General features: G+C 38.3%; 1 protein-coding gene across 1 annotated transcript; it reads right to left on the bottom strand.

Moving 5' to 3' along the window:
* Nucleotides 1-857: 857 nt before the first annotated feature.
* LOC129004659 (uncharacterized) lies at nucleotides 858-17,056 on the bottom strand. The gene is made up of 8 exons (XM_054433213.1): nucleotides 11,849-17,056; nucleotides 11,239-11,295; nucleotides 8,583-8,693; nucleotides 6,722-6,884; nucleotides 4,745-5,632; nucleotides 3,614-3,806; nucleotides 2,746-2,914; nucleotides 858-890 (listed from the first exon to the last, which is right to left on the bottom strand). The coding sequence occupies exons 1-8, from the start codon at nucleotides 17,054-17,056 to the stop codon at nucleotides 858-860; spliced, it is 6,822 nt and encodes a 2,273-aa protein (XP_054289188.1).
* Between the last annotated feature and the right edge of the window lie 4,491 nt (nucleotides 17,057-21,547).

The raw sequence follows: 21,547 nt of genomic DNA, 5'->3' as shown, positions 1-21,547 counted from the left end.
CCTTCAATACTCTCGACTGGAAGACATCGTAGACTTCCTTTGAGAGGTATTATTCCCTTAGCAATTTAGGTCTACATTCTGGTAAGTATCAGATTGACATGCTTATCTACTGTGGGGGAAAAGGAAGAGGATATAAATTCATTAAGGTTAAATGACAATGACAAATCTAATTTCAAAGCTGTTATACAAGTTTGACGATCATTTCCTTCCTAAAAAGGACCTAATTTTTGAAGGTTTCTAAAACTTAAACAGGGTTCCATGCCAATTGAGAACTTTATCACAGACCTTCACAATCATGCATAAAACTGTGATTGGAGTAAAATTGAAGAGGAGATGATTTTGATGGTTTTGATTTGGTATGCAGGACGAAACACTAAGTGATCGTCTTCAACTTGAACCCGAAATAAAACTAAACACAACTATAAACACCATCCATAGATCTGAAGAACTATCAAGATAGAAACAAACGCTAAACTTGGCTGACATAGCATTAAATAAAAACACTCACAAAGTCAGTCAAATTGAATATGATGATACTCACTTTGAAACACCCACCGAAAATGTTTGCTCTCAGTACATAGACCCTCAATCATTCATTGGCACTGTTGGAAAAAACTTACGTGATGATCCTTGGTTTAAATATGAATTTGACAGTGATGATGTTATTTTCAAAATTGATGCAGGAGCAGACATAACAATTTTGCAACCTTCTGACATTAAATTGAACAAGAAAATCAAGCTCAATCCCACATCCAAAACATTTAGTGGCGCAAATGGTCAAGCTCTGTCAATTTTGGGAACTTCTACAGTCAAACTATCACATAATCACAAAACATGTAATGAGACTATATATGTTTCTAAGGGCACTTCTCACCCACTTCCAGGTAAACCTGCAATAAAAAGTTTGCAGTTACTTGCTCGAATCAACGAAATACAGCCATCCTGTAATGACTGATATGACAGACACCCTAAATTGTTTGAAGGCTTTAGGTTCCTTTGATGTCAAAAGTAGAACTGAAAAATAACGCCAATCCCTTTGCAATCAACACACCTCGTCGGATTACTCTTCCTCTTTGGGAAGCTACTAAAGAAGAGCTTGAAAGAATGGTGTCAATGGGAGCGATCGCTGAGGTACACCATGTCACAGACTGGTGCTCTCCAATGGTTGTACCAAAGGACTCTAACAAAGTTCACATTTGTGTGGATCTTACTAAATTAAACAGGTGTTGCGTCAAACGAAGATACTATCCTATTCAACCCATCGACATACAGTAACACTTGCCCAAATATCAGAAGCAAAATGCTAATCTAAATTGGATGCTAATAACGGATTCTGGTAGATCACATTGGACGAAGAATCCCAAGATTTGACAAAGTTCCTGACACCTTTTGGACGCTTTAAATTTTTGAAACTACCCTTTGGAATAACATCTGCACCAGAAGTGTTCCAGAAATGTGTGAATCGAACCCTTAAAGGTCAAATGAATGTACTTGCGCATATGGACCATATAATTGTTCGGGGGAAAACTCAACAAGAATATGACTATATTTATTAGAAGAAGTACTTACCAAACTTGAAGGTGCTTCACCCTAAACAAAGACAAATGCTTGTTCTCTCAAACCTCGCTAACCTTCTTAGGTCATATCATTTATCTGAATCAGGAATCAAAGTCGATGAGAACAAAGTCAAAGCTATAAGAAAAATAGCACCTCCAACCAAAACAAGAGGGTATTATTATCTGTATTTTGCCGTCACGGTATTTCAATTGAGCTGCGATCTGATTGTGGTACACGGTACACAGTTTGGAGTTTGCTACCAGATACACTGGTCTTGAAAACTCTGAATGGCCTGAATGATTTTGGGTGTTCAAGGGTTACTTGGCATGTTTAACTTCATTGGCAAATACATACCTAACAAGAGCCGGTTACTAAAACACATTACCGACCTACCAAGTAGAAAAAAACTATTAGTGTTGGGGTTGTGAACAGGCCCGTTTTTGACCCTGTTAGCGCCCTAGGCACAACTAATAGTAGCGCCCCTTTGCAATATATACATAAGGGTGTCCACCGACCGGGAAATCCGGGAATCATGCGGAAATTTTATGAACCGGGAATTATGTGTGAATTTTGTATTTCTACCTGGAGTTTTCAAATTACCGTGATCGCGCATGACAACAGTTTCCGTGACCGCGGGAGACTATAATATGTCTACACTCGGCCGCGAGATATTCAGAATATTGCCACGATCACGGAAGACGATGATAATGTCCACACGACCGCGCGAAACACCAAGAATTTTACCGCGATCGCGGAAGACGATGATGATCTCCACACAACTGCGGAACATGATTAACATTTTGCTGCAATCGTGGGAGACGATTACCATGTATACACGACCGCGGGAGACGGTTACAATGTCTACAGGACCGCGGGAGATACAATAATGATTTACACGGCCGCGAGGGACGATCGGAATTATGCCACGATCGCGCAAGGCAATGATAATCTCCACATGACCGCGGGAAAAAATCAGAATTTTGCCTCATTCACGGAAGACGATGATCTCCATATGTCCACAGGGGATGATTACAATTTTTCCAAAATCACAGGAGACGATTACGATGTCTACAGGACCGCGGGAGATACAAAAATGATTTCTACACCGCCGCGAGGGATGATCAGAATATTGCCGCGATCACAGAAGACGATGATAATGACCACACGATCGCGGGAAAAGTTCAGTACTTTGCCTAATTTGCGGAAGAGGATGATGATCTCCACAAGACCGAGGGAGATGATAACCATTTTGTCACAATCGTGGGAGGCGATTAATATGTTCACACGACCGCGGGGGCCGCGAGGGGTGGTCAGAATTTGACCGCGATCGCGCAAGACGAAGATAATGTCCTTACGACTGCGGGAAAAGATCAGAATTTTGCCTCATTCGCGGTAGACGATGATAATCTCCTCACGACCGCGGGATATGCTCATATATTGCTTCGATCATGGAAGACGATAATTATGTCTAAACGACCTGACCGCTGAAAATAGTAAGAATCTCGCCGCAAACGCGGGAGACGATTACGATGTCTACACGGCCGCGAGGGATTATCAGAAGTTTACCGCAATCGCATGAAAATAACCACCAACTTTTTTTTCAAATTTTTGGCGCCCTCTAAAAAAGCCAATTGGCCCCCCCCCCTGGTTGTGAACAACAAAAAGCGTTCGATGAACTGAAAGAATTATTGGCTTTACCACCTTAACTTGCATTCTATGATAAAAATAAACCGACTATGATTTCTGCTGGCTATTCTACTCAAGGCTTGGGTGAAGTTGTAAAAACTTGCCAATCAAATAAGTGATTTTCTCATAAATAATTATAATATTAAAACCACTTTTGTAACACAAGCTTTTTATTTTCTTATTTTAATTCAAAACTAACTCTTGTTTGTTTACAAGAGTAACAATATTAATTCAAACATATGAATATTACAACTGACTTGATTAAATTAAGCCAGTAGAAAAAGAAACAACTTAAAACAATTTCTAACACACTCCCCCCTTTGCGAAAGTGTTCGCAACAAAAATATTTTTTTCAATGAAGGGAAATTACTACAGGTTCAATTTCTCAGTTCTCTGTACTCGTCTCCCGCTTCTTGTTGTTGTTACTGTCTTGTCAGGAGTAGAGTTCATCTTGAGTACAGGATCGCTTCTTGTTTTTGTTACTGTCTTGTCAGGAGTAGAGTTCATCTTGAGTACAGGATCTCTTTCTTCACTCAAGACTTCTAATGGGTACAGCCTTTGTACTGGCCTCAAGAAAACTCCATTTTTTGTCTGTACTTTTACAAGACGTACAACGTTGTCTTTGCCAGGAAACACTTGTACAACTTTTCCTAATGGCCACATACATCTTCTTTTGTCTTCATTGTGTACAATCACAATGTCTCCAACTTTGATAGTGTCAGTTCGACAATTCTTAGATGACTTCAAAAAACTTAAATATTCTTTTTTAAATCTTCTTCGTAGTTCATCTCTTAATTTTTGTAAATATCTCCATCTTGATTTTATACTTGTTCTTTCAAGATCATCAAAGTCTGAAACATCACTTCTTTCAAGACTTTGAATAAACATGGAAGGTGTTAATGGATTTAACTCATCAGGGTTTTCAGATATGTAAGTCAACGGTCTTTTATTCATTATACATTCACATTCACAAATTAATGTGTTTAGTTCTTCATAGTTGAGGGAAGCTTTTCCTAAACTTCTTCTGAGAAGACCTTTTAATATTCTAATCAACCTCTACCAGAACCCTCCCCACCAAGGAGCTGCTGGTGGATTAAATCTCCAAACTATTGACTTTAGGTTGAACTCATCTTGTATCTTCTCCCAGTTCAATGTTTTCAACTGTTTATCGAGACCAACAAAATTTGTTCCGTTGTCAGAATACATTACTTCAACTCTTCCTCTTCTTGCAATAAATCTTCTAAGAGCAAGAACAAAGGTTTCGGTGCTTAAAGATGTTAAGTTACTAGCTCTAGATGAACAGCTCGATAAACCGCACAGGTAAATATAACCACCCAACTTTTACTACCATCTTTGCAATACAACGGACCAGCAAGATCTACCCCTGTTGTTTGAAAACAGTTTGATATGTTTGTTCTTTCTTCAGGCAGTGGGGGTAAAGGGACTTGTAGTGATTTAGCTGCTAACTTTTTACACGTGACACACTTGTGTATAACCCTACCAACAGTTTTACGTCCTTTTAGTATCCACACTCTTTCTCGTAGAATAACTAACAAGGCTTGTACACCCGCGTGCTTGTTCTGTACATGATACTGTTCGATTAGCCTGTCAACTGCAATATGATGAGATGGTAGGATAACAGGATAAACAAATTCTTGATTATCTTCTGCACTTAAAACTCTTGATTTTAGTCGGATGATACCATCATCATCTATGAATTTTTGGATTCCACTCAGTGTAGTACATTTGAGTTCTGCAGGGAAACTTTCTTGTTGAATAAGTCTAAATATAACTTTTTCAGCTCTTTTAAACTCATCTGCTTGAATGTTACACTTTATTCTTCTGTCATTCGTAGGACTCAGTCTTAATATCCATGCAACTGTCCGCACTATTTTTGAATATTTTGATATTCGGTTACCCAACAATTCAGCAATGTTAAATGTTTGAACCGTGCAAATAGTAGTCACCAACCTCTTCTTTTCTTTTTCCATCTCTTGGGAACAAGGCACAGGTTTATCTGAAGGCCAATCCTCAAGAGATTTATAAAGCCATTCAGGTCCACACCACCACTGTGACTTAAATAGCTGTTTTGGAGTACATCCCCTAGAGAGAATGTCTGCAGGATTATCAGGACCAGGTACATGTCTCCACTGAGAGGGTACAGTGAACTTGTTAATTTCTTTTACCCTATTCTCTATAAATACTGACCACTTTCCCTGTTTGGCAATCCAAGCAAGGGCCACAGATGAATCCAACCAAAACAATACAGGGAGGTTAGGGCTGTCGATACACTGCAATGCTAAAGAACACAGCCTTACACCAATTACAGCTCCCATCAGTTCAAGTCGTGGTAATGATATCTGTTTCACTGGTGCAACTCTTGCCTTTGCTAAAATGAGACTTACATGAACACCTTTGTCAGTTACCGTTTTTAAAAATATACAACTTCCAAAAGCGTTCTTGCTTGCATCACAAAATACATGTAATGTACTACTAGTATTAACTATGATTCTACGGTTTATAGTACACTTTTCCAAATACTCAAGTTGGTCAGCCCACTTATAATATTCTTCTTGTAAGTCTTCAGGTAATTTATCATCCCAATTAAGTTTCAAAGTCCAAGTCTTTTGTAGTATCATCTTAGGCACTAAACTAGTGGGTGCTGTAAAACCAATAGGGTCAAAAATCTTCTGAGCACATGACAATAATGTTCGCTTAGTCAGTTTTGTTGGTTTTAATTTTAAGGGTGAAGAACTACAATAGAATTCATCTCTTCTGCAGGACCACTTTAAACCCAAAACATTTTCTACATGATCTGGAGACTCAAAATAACCATTGCCAACCCATCCTCTCAGATTAAAACCCCCAAGCTTTAAAACGTTTTCTGCTTGTCTGATTAATTTATTTTGGTCACTTAAATCATCAACCCCAGTCAAACAGTTGTCGACATAAAAAGATTCCTTTAAATTTTGAGCTATGGGTTGTAAATCAGTTGAAACATGGTCAAAATGATGATTTAGCACCGCACCTAACAAAAAAGGGCTACAAGAAAGACCAAATACTACTCTAGTGTGGCGATAAGTGATTACTTTCCCATCTTTCCACCATAAGAAACGTAACATGTCTCGATCTTCAGGGTCTATAACAATTTGTAAAAATGCCTTTTCTATGTCTGCAGTTAAACCATAAGTATGTTTTCTGAATTTAGTCAATACTTTAGGAATCAGTTCAATTAAGTTGGGGCCTGATTCAAGTGAAGAGTTTAGACAGTACCCGTTTATATCCTTGTTTGATGCATCAAACACAGGTCTAATTCTTGTTGTACTTCCTTCTTTTATGACCGGACGATGAGGTAAATAATGTACATTTTGTGATGATAAAGAGTTATCAACATCTACTTTTTCTATTATTTCTTTCTCCAACCACTCATTAAAAACTAAGTCGTATCCAGAATACAAACTCATGTGATGTAACTTACGTGTGGTCGTCTGTAGCCGTTTTTCTGCTGCTTGATGATTCGTTTCTAATGGTGGATGGTCATCTATCCATGGAAGCTTCACAACATAACGCCCATCCATTTTCCTGTTGACTGTTCTTTCGAAATGTTCAAATACTCTTGCATCCTTTTCTTTTTTATCAAGCTGTTGAATGGGGTCAGCAATACCTAATGTTTCAAGGTCCCAAAAGTTTCCTATGTCAGATGTAGATAAGGTGGATGCAAACATCGTTGAAACGAAGGACGATTTCTTATGTGATGACCCAACAACAGTCCAACCAAGCTGGGTCCTTATCGCTACCAACTGATCGCTTATTTTCATGAACTCGTTCGTGATTATAGTAGACCAGGCATCAGCTCCAATCAACACATCGATGTTAGTATGATCTGTATTTGTTGTTGTTGGAATATCAGTTAAAATAATGTTTTGCTTTTTCAGTGCATCAATAAGATTTTGGTCCGTGAGTTGAGGAATTTGACTACAAATCATAGGCTGTTCCAATACATTTAGATTCATTTTGTAGTCTGAACTCAATGATTCCAGAGCAAGGGTGTAATATGCCTGTTGTCTTGGCTTCGTGTTCCTTCCTCCAAAAACTTCTTGTTGGACCAAAACACTTCCTTTAGGCTTGAGACCTAGTTGTCTTGCACATTCTTCAGTTACAAAACTCTTCTGAGATCCTGAATCACACAGAATTCTTACCCTTTTCTTTGTGTTATTCGGACCAAAAATGTGAGCTAAAAGGGTCTGTAAATAAGTAACTTTATTTTCTGTTGTTGTTACAGAATTAGTGCTATTCTGTTCAGGCTCCTTTTTCTTGAATACATGTGACTTTTCATCATTAGTCTGAACTTTCTTGCATAGGACAGTTAAGTGGTTCCCTTTGCAGAAAATACACTTAACTTGGAACTTACAATTACTTGCTAAATGACCTTTTCTTAAACATCTTAGACATGCTCCTTTTTTCTTTACCATCTCAACCCGTTCATCTACATTCAAGTCAATCAACGAAAAGCATTCATGTGACAAATGAGATCCTTTTGAACAAAATATACAGTTGGATTTAACAACTGACTCAGGTTTGGAAGATGACACAAGAACAGCAGCAGAAGGTAAGCTTGTCTTTGGCTTAACAGATTTAGTCATTTTACATTCTTGTTTACCATCAGTATCTTGATCAAACTTATTAACCCGCAACTTTAATCTCTCCTCTGCATCAACTTCAACTTTTAAGAAATTCAAAAGCTGAACAAGACAATTTTCTGGTTCTTTAGTTGATGCATTGTGTAGAACACGGTGTCTTTCCCAGACTTTAAACACAGGTTCTGGGATAGCTGATTCTACTAAAGGGAAAATTATTGCTGCAAATTTGTCTTTGGTTACCCCCAATGAATCTAAAGATCTAAGCTGTACCCCCAATTTATCATAAAGATATGTCACAGAAAGATTTTCCTCTCTTTTAAGAACTAGGGTTAACAATTCCCTTACATAATATTCAATGAGGAACTCGTCTTTCCCATATCGGGACTTCAAAACATCTACAGCTTTTGCATAGTTTTCTTTAGATGCTGGAAAACTTTCTATGAGTTTTTGAGCAGGAGAATCTGGTTTCATTGATTGGTAAAGATACTCAAATTTGTCTTCATCTTTCAAATTATTGTCATCATGTATTTTAGCAAATTGAGACCAAAACCCAATCCAATTTTTTATTTCTCCATCAAATTTTTTTAGCTCAATTTTTGGGAGTCTTACTTTAGTACAATTTGAAGGGGCCGGTATACTAATATTTGAATGTGAATCAACTGCAACAGCTAGCTGAGTATTTTGAACTAACATAGTTACCTCATGATACTTCTCATTGTATTCAGAAGCTGTTGTCATCTCATTTTCAATGTCCTCTTCATTAGCATTCTCATTTTCTATCAACTTACTTAACACTTTTTCATTTACTTTCTGTAATTTTTCATGAAACTCCATAAATGAATTATATTTTGGTAAAATAATCCTCAAATCAGCATTGTTGTCTACAAGTTCTTCAATAGCCTTGGCCTTTTTGGTAAAAACTGACCTAAGTCCTTTTCTTTCAGTTTCACTCATATTAATTTAAATTATACAATATTAGACTTAAATATCATATAATCCTGGCAGGGTCGCCAAATGTAAAAACTTGCCAATCAAATAAGTGATTTTCTCATAAATAATTATAATATTAAAACCACTTTTGTAACACAAGCTTTTTATTTTCTTATTTTAATTCAAAACTAACAACTCTTGTTTGTTTACAAGAGTAACAATATTAATTCAAACATATGAATATAACAACTGACTTGATTAAATTAAGCCAGTAGAAAAAGAAACAACTTAAAACAATTTCTAACAGAAGTACTTTTACAACAACAATAAGGTGGGAATTGGTAACCTATTTCTTATATTTCACGAACTCTGAACGAAACTACTCTAACATAACGAGAAGCTCTATCATTAACATGGAGTTGTGACAAGTTTAAAGACTACATTGTGGGCGAACACATAATGCTGGAAACAGATCACAAACCTTAGGTAAGTATTTTGGCTACTAAAGAGATCAATGATATCACACCCCGTCTTCAAAGACTAAGACTTCGTCTGATGAGATATTCCTACAATGAGACATATACACCTGGCAAACATTTAGCCACTGCTGATTGTCTCTCAAGAAGCCCTGTAGCAACTAATGAGAGTTATGATGTAGATGAGGAAGTTGAACTGGCCATCCACACAGTAACAAGAAACATTGCCTATATAACTGACATGGTTTTTGATAGAATTGCCACGGCGAGCTAGTTCAGAACTCAGGATAATTCAATCTTACTGCTCAACTGAATGGCCTGATAAAACTAAGATTCCCGATGATCTTAAGCCATACACAGTTCGGGATTAAATCTCTTTTTGTGACAGACTATTGCTTAGAGGATAACGTCTCATAATCCCGGCAACTCTTAGACAAGAAATGTTGACAAGAATACATACGGGCCACCTAGGCATTACGAAATGTTGACTTAAGAGCCAACAATAGTATGTGGTGGCCAGAAATGTCACTTGATATTGAAAAATTTGTTAATGATTGTCCCAAATGTACTGAACATAGACATTCCGACATTTAATTTCATTTCATTTCATCCGACGATAGTCAGGTCTGCCCTAGGTCACTTGCCCTAGTGCCTTATAATGGTGATTGCAAAAGCAAAGACACTAAGGAAATTGTAGTTGCTTAAATTCAGAGGGTAATTCGAATTAAATCATCCGTATTCTTGGGATTAAGACTATTTCTGCCTTAATCCTACCACTGATAATTTTTGCTTTAATCGATTTTGACATCATTTTTTTAATCGTTAGTCTGGTAACGTTGCACAGCTTCGGTGGATTTAAGTTTTGCATTAGTATTATTGGAGTTCCTTCTTTTAATGACAGTAATGTGGTGGGTTAGTGACAATTAGAGAGGCACCCGAGATAGCACGCACGATTTTTATTCACTTAATAATTTATGTTAGATTGTGTGGGTATAGAACGAAACATAAAAATACTAAGGCATTATCATCCCTTTTATTGTTTATAATACTTTGATAAAGGTTTTTATGTTTTTAATATTTAACATTGGAGAATTTAAACGTTGTTGAGTGCACAGGTGTGCTGCGATTGGGGTTAAATACATTTGGACTTATTCAAAAGCAAAATAGTTTTCTGTGCTGCACTCTTTGTACATTTTTGACAACAGCTAATTTGAACCAAGCAGCAACAAAAACCTGAGTGTGAGAACTTTACTTCTTTCTATTGTTTAGGTGAAGTGGTAGAACATTATGGCTATGGTAGATATTCTATATACTATAGTATACCATAGATTATAGTAAACCAAATTTTCTCAAAACGTGTTCTCTCTCATTGCAAATGCAAAGCACGAGTATTTAAAACTACAATAAGCATTGTATACCAACCCCGTACGAAGGACGGGTACTCAGCTAGTATATATACACATACATACATACATACATAGTTCCTCTTTTATAGATATAGATTTAAATGCTGCTCTTTATGACTTGTAATAATAAAGATTGATTTTATTTAATTTGAAAACTCACAGTTTAATATAAATGTTTCTATGACTATTTTTTATAAAAATGCGTATTGCAGTTTAGCATAAAAGTATTATTCTAATGATAATCAAATTTTTAAAGCATGGATGAGTATAAGTATCTCAGTAGGTCACACACTTGAATAAAATGACTGTATTTCTTCATTCATTAGTGTCCCAGACAACCGCCTGACTTGTTGTTTTCTTAAAACAGACAGCTCTACCTGGGAGCAGACCCTCATCTAAGATTTAGATCAGTGCCCACTGTCCATGTTCCAGGCAGTTCAGTTTCTTCTGGTGCCCAGTTCTTATCTCAACTACCCGATTAAGCCGCAGGCATCATTTATAGTCACGAAATTCAATAACTACTAAATTTCAAAAATATATTACCACGAGAGCTGACACTGCAGGAGCTTGGGCGGGGATCTCTGCAGCTGCTGGTTGAGCCTGGGAAACAAATCACCTTAAAACATAAAGGTAAACAATTTAGCATAATAAAAATATTCCTTAAATTGTTGGGTTTGTGGTATTGAGTGAAAAGAATGTACATTTTCCTTGATTAGCTTGTATAAGATTATACTGTAAAATACATTAACGACCGTGTGGAAAGTAGTGTAATACTCAAGTTTATGACACTTTAGTTAGTGTAAAAAAGTCATTATCTTACTAATATTATAAACTAGCTGTTACCCGCCGGCTTCGCTCGACGTAACCTTTTTGTCTTATTGTTAGATCCAGCATCTCATTCCCTATATTTTTTCTATTCGAACTTGATATACTCCATATATTATGTACTTACATAAACTTAGCATCTTAAATTAAATAGAAAAGTAATCACCCGAATAAATATTAACAAATTGAACTCTTTATTTAACAAAACTATTTTTAATTTGTAGAATAATTCATCAACAAATTCCAGATAAAACAATAACAATACAACAACACCTTTTTAAACTGGAAAAATCTATGTTGTATTGATGTAAATTCATTACAATAATACATTTCTATAGACAACATTGTAAGATTTGTTATTCTCAGCCAGTATATGCAGGTTTTGGGGACTTGACACTCTTGAACAACCGACATATAGCTGACCGTGTGAGAAGCAAGGTGTTCCCAAATGAATTCCTGCAACTCTCAGCGTTTGTCCCTGTGACTTATTGACTGTCATCGTAAATGCCACCTTTATCGGGAACTGTAGCCTCCTAAACTGGAATGGCAGATTATTAGGAATAATCGGGATTCTTGGAATCAAAACGCTTTCTCCTTTAGCTGTTCCAGTCAGAATAGTGGCATGTACTATGTTTCTTCCTAGCTCTGTGACTCGAAGCCTAGTGCCATTGCACAATCTTGGTGCATCAAGGTTGCGCATCAGCAGAACTGGTACGCCAACTTTTAGCTCGAGTTTATGGGAAGGCACGCCTGTTAGTTCCAATGAGTTTAGAAATTCTACAGGGTAAGTGGGACTGTCGTCACTGCTCATCACAGTGTCTATTGACGTGTATATTTTTGACTCCCCTGCTAACATTGCCAATATATGTTTGTTGATGTTGTTGACAGACTCATTTGTTGGAGATAGAACTGCCCTCTCGCATAACCATTCTTCGTTGCTTATATTCCTTTGTATGTTTGGATAAACGTGAGCAATAAGTTCATCCTCTGTTGTCACTGGATGACAAAAATCATTGGTAAATTCGATTTTTCCATCTGTGTCTGTTTTTAGGAGACCCTCTCCTATTTTCAGAAGCTTAGACGCATAGGCACCTGACTCCAAATCGTTGAAAAGCTGGACACGCATGTTACATGTAAGCTGGAGCTTTATTACCTTGGACCACAGTTGAGACGCCTTTAGACATGCATTCATCTCATCCACCGGTGTCCCCCTCTCAATAACGGGCAGTGTCTGTCTGAAGTCACCAGCGAGCAGAACTACAACACCTCCCATTAGAGATTGGTTGCTGCGTATATCTTGCAGGCTGAAGTTCAAAGCCTCTAAGGCGTGCTTGTGCGACATAGTGCACTCGTCCCACACAATTAACTTGCACTGTTGCAGGAGAGCACCGCGGTTGCTATTTTTACTTATGTTGCATGTAGGGGTCTCTTGGCTTGCTAGATTTAATGGCAATTTAAAAGTAGAATGTGCTGTCCGTCCACCGTTCAACAACGTTGCAGCGATTCCCGAGGAAGCCACAGCCAGGGCTATGTTCCGGTCCTTGCGAAGTCGGGCGAGCAGTAGGTTTAACACAAATGTTTTACCAGTACCCCCTGGTGCGTCCAGAAAGAAGAGTCCCCCATTACTACTATTTACATGCTGTATAATTACATCGTAAACGTGCCTTTGTTCGGGAAGCAAACGTGGCTCCATATCATGGACAAAGATATCTAAGGCAACGGCATCGTAATTCAGTTCTCTTACAACATCGCTTGACAATTCTCCCCTTTGTTCTGGAGTGGGCAAACCGAAGTCTGTCATTTTCATCCCAGATAAATTAGTTATTTTGTTCTCTATTAACTTTAAAGCCTCATTAACTATCAATTCTATGTGCGTACCTTGGAGTCTATGAGCTATATCTTCTGATAATGCAACCTTGTACTTGTCCCACAGTTGAAGTGGATTTGAGAGACCGCAAGTACTTACTATAACTGCAAACAACTCTCTGACTTTAGCTGGTGATCGGCACAGCACGGCTTCATCCATGGTAGCGTCCCAATGGTCGTCACTTTCTAAAAGCCCACGTGCCTCACAGGCTTTTCTAAATGTAGCATGTTCTTGTCCACCCACTGTTTTAAGATCGTGGAAGCTTGATGGGCCCCGTACTTGATTAAGCAGCATGCGCAAGCAGTAGCACTCAAAGTTGCTGACATGTACGGTATATATACGACCTAGTGCGTCTGCAGCTTTTACTCCCGGCCAGTTCTCAACAGGCTTTCCTTGTTTGCGGCGCTTCCACTCTTTCGCCGATGCATTCCAGATATAATAACGTGGTACTTCAACATAGAGCAAAGTTTTTGAAAATTCATCATTTTGACAAAGTTGGAAGAATGCAGTTAAAGTCGTCATAGGAGGAGTAGCGATTCTGTCGTGGAGATTTTGATCATTGAAGAAGACACGCTCGCCATTGGGCAAGTGCACCGCGAGATGGGTTACAGTGGGGTATCTCTCGTGCATTGGAAATCCCAATATACGCCACGCTGCTTCGTTACTGCTCACGTAACGTCCAGCTCTGAAACTCTGCACTTCATCCCTAGAATCAATGTTCACATTATCGGATTGCCTAACATTAAATATTGCCTGATCATTCCCTTTGTTAATATATTTGCAAATGTATTTTATGGCCTGTACAGAGCCACAATACTCCACATTCACATGGGCAGTAAACATTTTAAGGAGTAGGGGATTATATGGCACAATCCAGCTGTTATCTATTACAACTTCTTCTCCACCACGTATTCGAATAGTAGCTGTGCGTCCTCCATCCTCTGGCGCTGCACGTCTATACAGAGGGTAACCATTCGCATTTGTTTGAGTGGCATCTAGTAGCGCCCGAGGGTACGTCTTTGTGCACTTACTGTCCTTCATACAGGGAGCTGATGTATTATAATTGCCACATGGTCCGTGGATCATATGTTTTAGAACTGCGTCATACAGTTTTTTGTCGGTTTCAGGATCTGGGATTTCAGCACTAATTATGTCATCCATTTGATTTAGACGCAATTTTTCTTTAAGCCACAGTAAAACATGTACGTGTGGTAAGCCACGCTTCTGCCACTCTATTGAGTACATAAAGCACTGGCAATCTCCAAATACTTTACCTTTCGTGAGCAGAGATATAAGTTTTTTCACTTTCAATTCAAAAACTCTGGCAATGAGGTCGTGGCGATCTGTAGCTTTCTGACCAGGCATGAGTTCATCAGTTATCTCATTCCAAGAGGGGTTACACGTAAACGTGATGAATAAGTCCGGGCGTCCATAGTTACGGACATAAGCAAATGCATCTTGCGTGTACTCGTGAAGATATCGAGGGCTGTTAACAAAAGTTGACGGAAGAATCACCATCTGTCCTAAATCATTAGGATTCACATTGTTGTCGTTTCTTACAGCATCCTGCAGGTGTATGTAATTTTCAGCCCGTAACTTTTTCTGGTTCAATGAGATAAACCTCAAACGTTCGCTTTCTATTTTTACATACATATCTACCAGAAATTGATGTAAAAGTTTATTGCAGCGCAGAAGTAAATTGAATTCATTTGCACACACCATGATTTGAAATGCATAAAAATCCATGCATGACACTTTTTTATTTGGCAAAGGCTGTCTAGTGAGTGGGTTAATTTGGGGTATATCAAAGTGGTATCCTTCTTGGCCATTCCAGAAAATTATCGGATACTGAAGGGCATCATAGAACCTATGCGTGTCCGCGACACGGGATAGCTTGTCATCGCGGGCGTGCAACACAATGTCTCTACTTGTAGAATGATCATTGCCCACTACAATGGCTGCCACTTCGTTTATGGTGGGTAAGTTGTATCGTCTCTCATGCTGCCCATGAGGGACGCGATCAGGGTGGATTATTAATTTGCAGCTTTCATCCGGCATAACCTCTATCGCAGTTTTAAACTCTTTGATTAAATTATTATGCTCATGAAGGACTGTCTGTACTTTTCTTAGCGTTGGTTTTTCAACCCCTGGTACGATTTCAAATCTTCTATCAGTTTCTGCTTCCTCATCTCCATAAAAATATATCTGCAAAAAGTTTGGCTGCATATTTGGTGCAGGAAGTAGGGACCCAATTTTGTGGTAGACTTGCCCTTTAATTGTAAAGGTTGGTGAAAACCCAGGCATGTTCACTATTGTATCTGCCCCAAACGATGTCATGTGAAAGCAGGTGTTGTACCGCCTAATATTTTTCAAAAATCGCTTTGACTCATTAGTCTCACCGAGGAATAGCTCTTTCATAGGTTGTACTGGCTCTTGTGGCCGATGAATAGCAACCTTACCACCAGCACAACACATCCCTACAGGCTCCTCCTTCCACTTTAAAGCTCTGCAGTATCGACATTCAGTATCCATTCGCCCAACTTTTATCAAAACATGACTACTGTAATCTAGAGTTGGGTCGTACTCTAAGGCAGCATTTTCAAAGACGCCCCACGTATTCCTGTGGAACGTTTGCCGCCGTTGGGCAGCCCTTGCCGCAATAACGTTTCTGCGAAATTCAGCTTCCTCAGCAGTTTCTGTAGCTCGCTGGGATGCCATATGAACAGCGTGTTGTTGTCTACGTCGTTCATTCTGCTCCGTCGTTTCAGCTACTCTCAAGCTGGCCTGCCGGTGGGCTTGATCTGATAATCTAAGCTGACGTTCCTCTTGTGTTTCTACTGCTCTGTGAGCTGCCAGTCGCTGAGCATTCTCATTTAATCGAAGCTGACGTTCCTCTGGTGTTTCTGCTGATCTGTGAGCTGCCAGTCGCTCAGCATTCTCCTCTAGTCGAAGCTGAAGTTCTTCTGGTGTTTCAGCTACTCTCAAGCTGGCCTGCCGGTGGGCTTGATCTGATAATCTAAGCTGACGTTCCTCTTGTGTTTCTACTGCTCTGTGAGCTGCCAGTCGCTGAGCATTCTCATTTAATCGAAGCTGACGTTCCTCTGGTGTTTCTGCTGATCTGTGAGCTGCCAGTCGCTCAGCATTCTCCTCTAGTCGAAGCTGAAGTTCTTCTGGTGTTTCAGCTACTCTCAAGCTGGTCTGCCGGTGGGCTTGATCTGATAGTCGAAGCTGACGTTCCTCTTGTGTTTCTACTGCTCTGTGAGCTGCCAGTCGCTGAGCATTCTCATTTAATCGAAGCTGACGTTCCTCTGGTGTTTCTGCTGCTCTGTGACCTGCCAGCCGCTGAGCATTCTCCTCTAGTCGAAGCTGAAGTTCTTCTGGTGTTTCAGCTACTCTCAAGCTGGCCTGCCGGTGGGCTTGATCTGATAGTCGAAGCTGACGTTCCTCTTGTGTTTCTACTGCTCTGTGAGCTGCCAGTCGCTGAGCATTCTCATTTAATCGAAGCTGACGTTCCTCTGGTGTTTCTGCTGCTCTGTGACCTGCCAGCCGCTGAGCATTCTCCTCAAGTCGACGCTGACGTTCTTCTGGCGCTTCTGCTAATCTGTGAGCTGCTTGTCGCTTGGCTTTTCGCGAACTTTGGGATAAATTTGACTTACGTTTCTTCGGCATTTTAAGATGTATTTCTTGAATTCAAAACAGCAGTTAACATCGAATCCATAATGACGTGTCGATATTTAGATGCGTAAACCAAAATAAAAACAAAAAAAAAATATAAACAAATAACTAAAATGGCAGCTGTATTTCTTTAGGATATTTAAATCACATAAACGTTACCTTTAAGTGCTGCATTCTGAAGTTAACCTTATGAACTATTTGGAATGTCTGATTATGTTGCATGATGTAAAGCCTTTTTTAGTTGGAACAGCTGACTGAATTCTTTAATTCCCTTTAAATATGAATACCCATGAGATTAACATTGGGAACTACAGAACCACTGGGGCGGAGCCCGAAAGGATTTTTGAGATAAGAATATGCTTTAATGTTAATCGGGAATGTGAGCTATCATCATGCCAATTTGTAGCCCAATCCGTCCAGTAGTTTATGCGTGATTGAGCAACACACACACAAACACACACACAAACACACACACAAACATACACACAAACTCACAAACTTTCAGATTTATAATATTAGTAAGAAAGATATGAAAGTTTGTGTAGTTGTTTGTTTGTTTGAAATTCAATCACGCATTAACTGCTGGTCGGATCGGGCTGAAATTTGGCATGATGATAGCTCACATTCCCGATTAACATATAGGCATATTCTTATCTCAAAAAACCTTTCGGGCTCTGCCCCAGTGGCTCTGGAGTTTACTATGTTAACCTTATGAGTATTCAAGTTTAAAAGGAGTTACAGAATTTAGTCAGCTGTTTCAACTAAACCAGTTGGTTCTTTGACATTGAATACCATTAAAAGCTAACAACAGGATGCAGCACTATTATTTTTTGTAATTTTATGACAACAGCTAATTTTAACTAAGCAGCAACAAAAAGCTGTGATACACAATGCAAATTGTTAAAGTTGTATTGTTTACAGTTTTATATATGTTTTTCATTTAATTAATAATTTGCGGTATTGTACAAATGTTTGATAATTTACTTTTTTCTATTATTCAGGTGCAGTGGTAGAACATAATGTCTGTGTTAGACGTGTTATATGGTTATACTAAATGCAAAGCTTGAGTATAACTGCAATAAGCATTTTATATGAATATACGCCAACCCCGTACAAAGGACGGGTTCTCTGCTAGTATATATATATTTTTAATGCATGTAAAAAATATCATCATGTTTTGCCAAAAAAATTTTTTTTTATGATCAAAAAATTAGTGGTGGGTCTTGCTTCATACTAAAATTAGGAGTACATCCTATAACAACCCATCAATCAATCAATCAATTATTTAAGATGGGGACGCCAATATGTACGTATTTAAACCCAAATATGAGTGAAGGACGAACCCATCCCATTTGTAACAGCACTACTATTTATCAAGCCAGCCATATGGCAATAATTGTAATGTTATAAACTAAAGCATTCTACATCAATGTGGTTTTACCTATTTTAACACCGGCTTATTCTGAGGACGCATCACTGGGTCCGCCCCAACCCCTAACAACGCCATTCTCTGCTGATTGACCTCTTCCGCCATCCAATGTTTCAATAAGCCGATCTGTACAGTGGGACACTGCCTTACGTGATGAATATGGCCAGGTTGTACAACCCTGTTGTATGGTCAGAGGCCTGATGGATAATATTATCCTGGTGGATGTAAGCCCGGTTCCTTTGCCTCACTTGGCTGCAAACTCTTGAACATTCACTACTTTAACCAGCCTCAGTACCGAATCTCTGAAAAAATAAGTATACAATGAACTATTAGTACGGTATAATAACAAACAATACTCAACTTATATTTTATACACGTTAAGGAAATAATTCCTTTAATACGTATGTATTATAAGGCCTGGGTTATAAGATTATTAAAGGTTTAAGGCACAGGCCAGTCTTGAGATAGATGGAGAGTCAGGAGACAGGTCCCATACAGACTTTTGAAGATGGGTATAGTGTATTCTATACTTCTTATGAGAAGTAGACGTTAGGTAACACCAACAGAAATGAAATAGCCAAGTTAAAGTCTGTACGATATAATGTAAGTCCACTGAGTGCAGAATTTGTCATTACTTTGAACTATTACAAAGGATTATATTAACATAAGGTAGAGAAATGTCATTTTCACAAATTTGTTATAAATGTTAGTGCGCCTAGTGCCCTTGGGACAAGGATTTCTCATCATATCATATTAATACGTTCATTACCGCAATAGTACTAAATTTTTCAATCATATATACCAAGCGATGCACATATGCGACGGCTGGCCACATTAAAATAGACTGACATCGCAATGTTATTAAGGAGCATATATCTTCGTAACAGTCTATTTGAAGTCCCTGAATTCTCTGCAGTGGTCTACAGGGATGTCTGTCGCATATGTGCGTCTGTAGACATGATGATTTGAGACCTCATATCATATTTGGCAAAACAGTTTTTTACTTTGCTGCATCATTGGCCCACGGTTTGCAAGTACTCGTACTGTTAACCAAGTCACACCTGGTCTATGTGTATACTTAAAATGTATACCACAAGCCATGGCATATTGTATACCTTTTTTGTATACCACAAGCCGTGGCATTGACCGCAGCGTCGCAAATATGTGGCGATTGGTAGCAAACCAGCAAACGGTGTTAAAAACTACTACAAAATTATCAGTTATACAAACACTTGTGTGCCATGTAACTGAACAATCTTAGACCTAGATAATATTTGAATACAGTATTCCACTCATGACTGTATTGTTCACTACATGAAAATTTGCATATTATAAAAAATCCCACAAGGTCTATTCCCCATTTAGTGCAATAGGATAGTAGGTCTCATGGTAAGATCTCTGGACCCAGGACCGATTAACTTTTTCGTTTTGAGGTCCTCAGAGGCTAAAAACACTATACAGTGGAACCTCTTTAATCCGAACCCCCGTAATCCGAACGTCCACTAATCCGAACCCCTCATTGCTGTACTCTATACACAGGACAGCAGTTCTTTACTGTATACTGTATTTAATTTACAGTATGGTTTATTCACCACACCATATTTACTACTGTATTAAATAAACACTGTATTTTACTTTATATAACATTACCTATTTCACTTTTCCCAAAATAATGTTGAACCATTTTAGCCATGTTTTAGCTATTGTTATGTAAAAATAACAATATGTTCTGTAATCCGAACTATTCAATAGTCCAAACTACCCCTGGTCCCAATTAGTTCAGATTAAAGAGGTTCTACTGTACTAATGTGTCCGTTAGCATGATAGCTTGAGCAAAAATTATCCGATTGATGAAATTTGGTGTAAACCCACATTAATTTGAACTAGTTCGCAAACTAGCATAATCGGATCATGGGAACAGGGGTTCATGGAGGCTTTTATGGGGTAAATGGATTTTTCCCATTTTTTACACCAAAAGCATTAAAGTTTGCAGTTATTTCCAAAACATTTTGTAGACAAAAAAAATAATAACTTTGTATGTTAAATTATGTTGTTATGCGATCTGGCGCCACCACTCCTGACGCACAAACAAGCGAAACATGCAATGATAATGATAATGGAGCATATTAGATAGGGCGGCAACAGGTGACTTTGGCTCGCTGTGGCTGTGGCAGCAGACCATTGATTGCTACTGTGCTTTATTATACTGCGCCCCTACACTTTTTATAGATTTTAAAATTATATTGAATACCGTATATAATAACAGCTCTTTAGTAGCTTTTTTGTATTTGGGTGAAAACTGTCCCTGGCCTTTTATTTTGTAGATACTGTATTTGTAGTATATTATTATGTGTTTTAATCTTTTTTGGGATGGGGGCAACATGTTACAAACATTTATTTGTTTTTAAATAGGTTCTAGGTATTTTTGTTGTTGTATCTTTGAAGTCTCGAAATTCACAACCATTGCGTGTCCCTAGGGTACATTTTTCAACTTTCACGCTGTTTTTAGACTAATTACTCATGCTGAAATATATGCCATATTTTTATGTCATTAATAGTTATTAAATTTACAAAAAAGGAGCATATAATAATTTTGTTTTCTAATCAATGAGTATGCATGCAGTGTATGGTCTGGTTTGAATTTACATAATTGACTGCTATGTCCAGTTTGAAATAGAAGCCTATATCCAATAGCCTTGACAGATACTTTAAGATTTTTAACCTCACTTCCTACGGGTAAATTGTAAAACTCAGCTGTAGATAGAAAGAATGGAATCCCATGAAATGGTACTTTAGCATAGGGTGTGAATAAATGCCAGTATGAATCAGAATCATCCTTATATGTACTGTACTTAGAACTGGAGAGTAGTTAAAAGCAAAGGTTGACATCAGTCTAGTATGTTTATACATCAAGCTGATTTTTTGATAATCCTTTCCACCTGTGTGAATATTTGCTCCTTGAGACATACCTCCACCACCAGATTCTCTTTTGCCCTCTACTGGTACTGCTCGTTTCTTCTTAGGGGCTGGTTCACCGCCTGGTTTCATAGTGGTTG

The sequence above is a fragment of the Macrosteles quadrilineatus genome, unplaced genomic scaffold, assembly GCF_028750875.1.
Source record: "Macrosteles quadrilineatus isolate MER2022 unplaced genomic scaffold, UCM_ALF_1.0 Scaffold_10__1_contigs__length_6754688, whole genome shotgun sequence".
In the NCBI taxonomy this organism is placed as follows: Eukaryota; Metazoa; Arthropoda; class Insecta; order Hemiptera; family Cicadellidae; genus Macrosteles; species Macrosteles quadrilineatus.
This window is presented reverse-complemented; position numbering and strand designations above follow the sequence as displayed.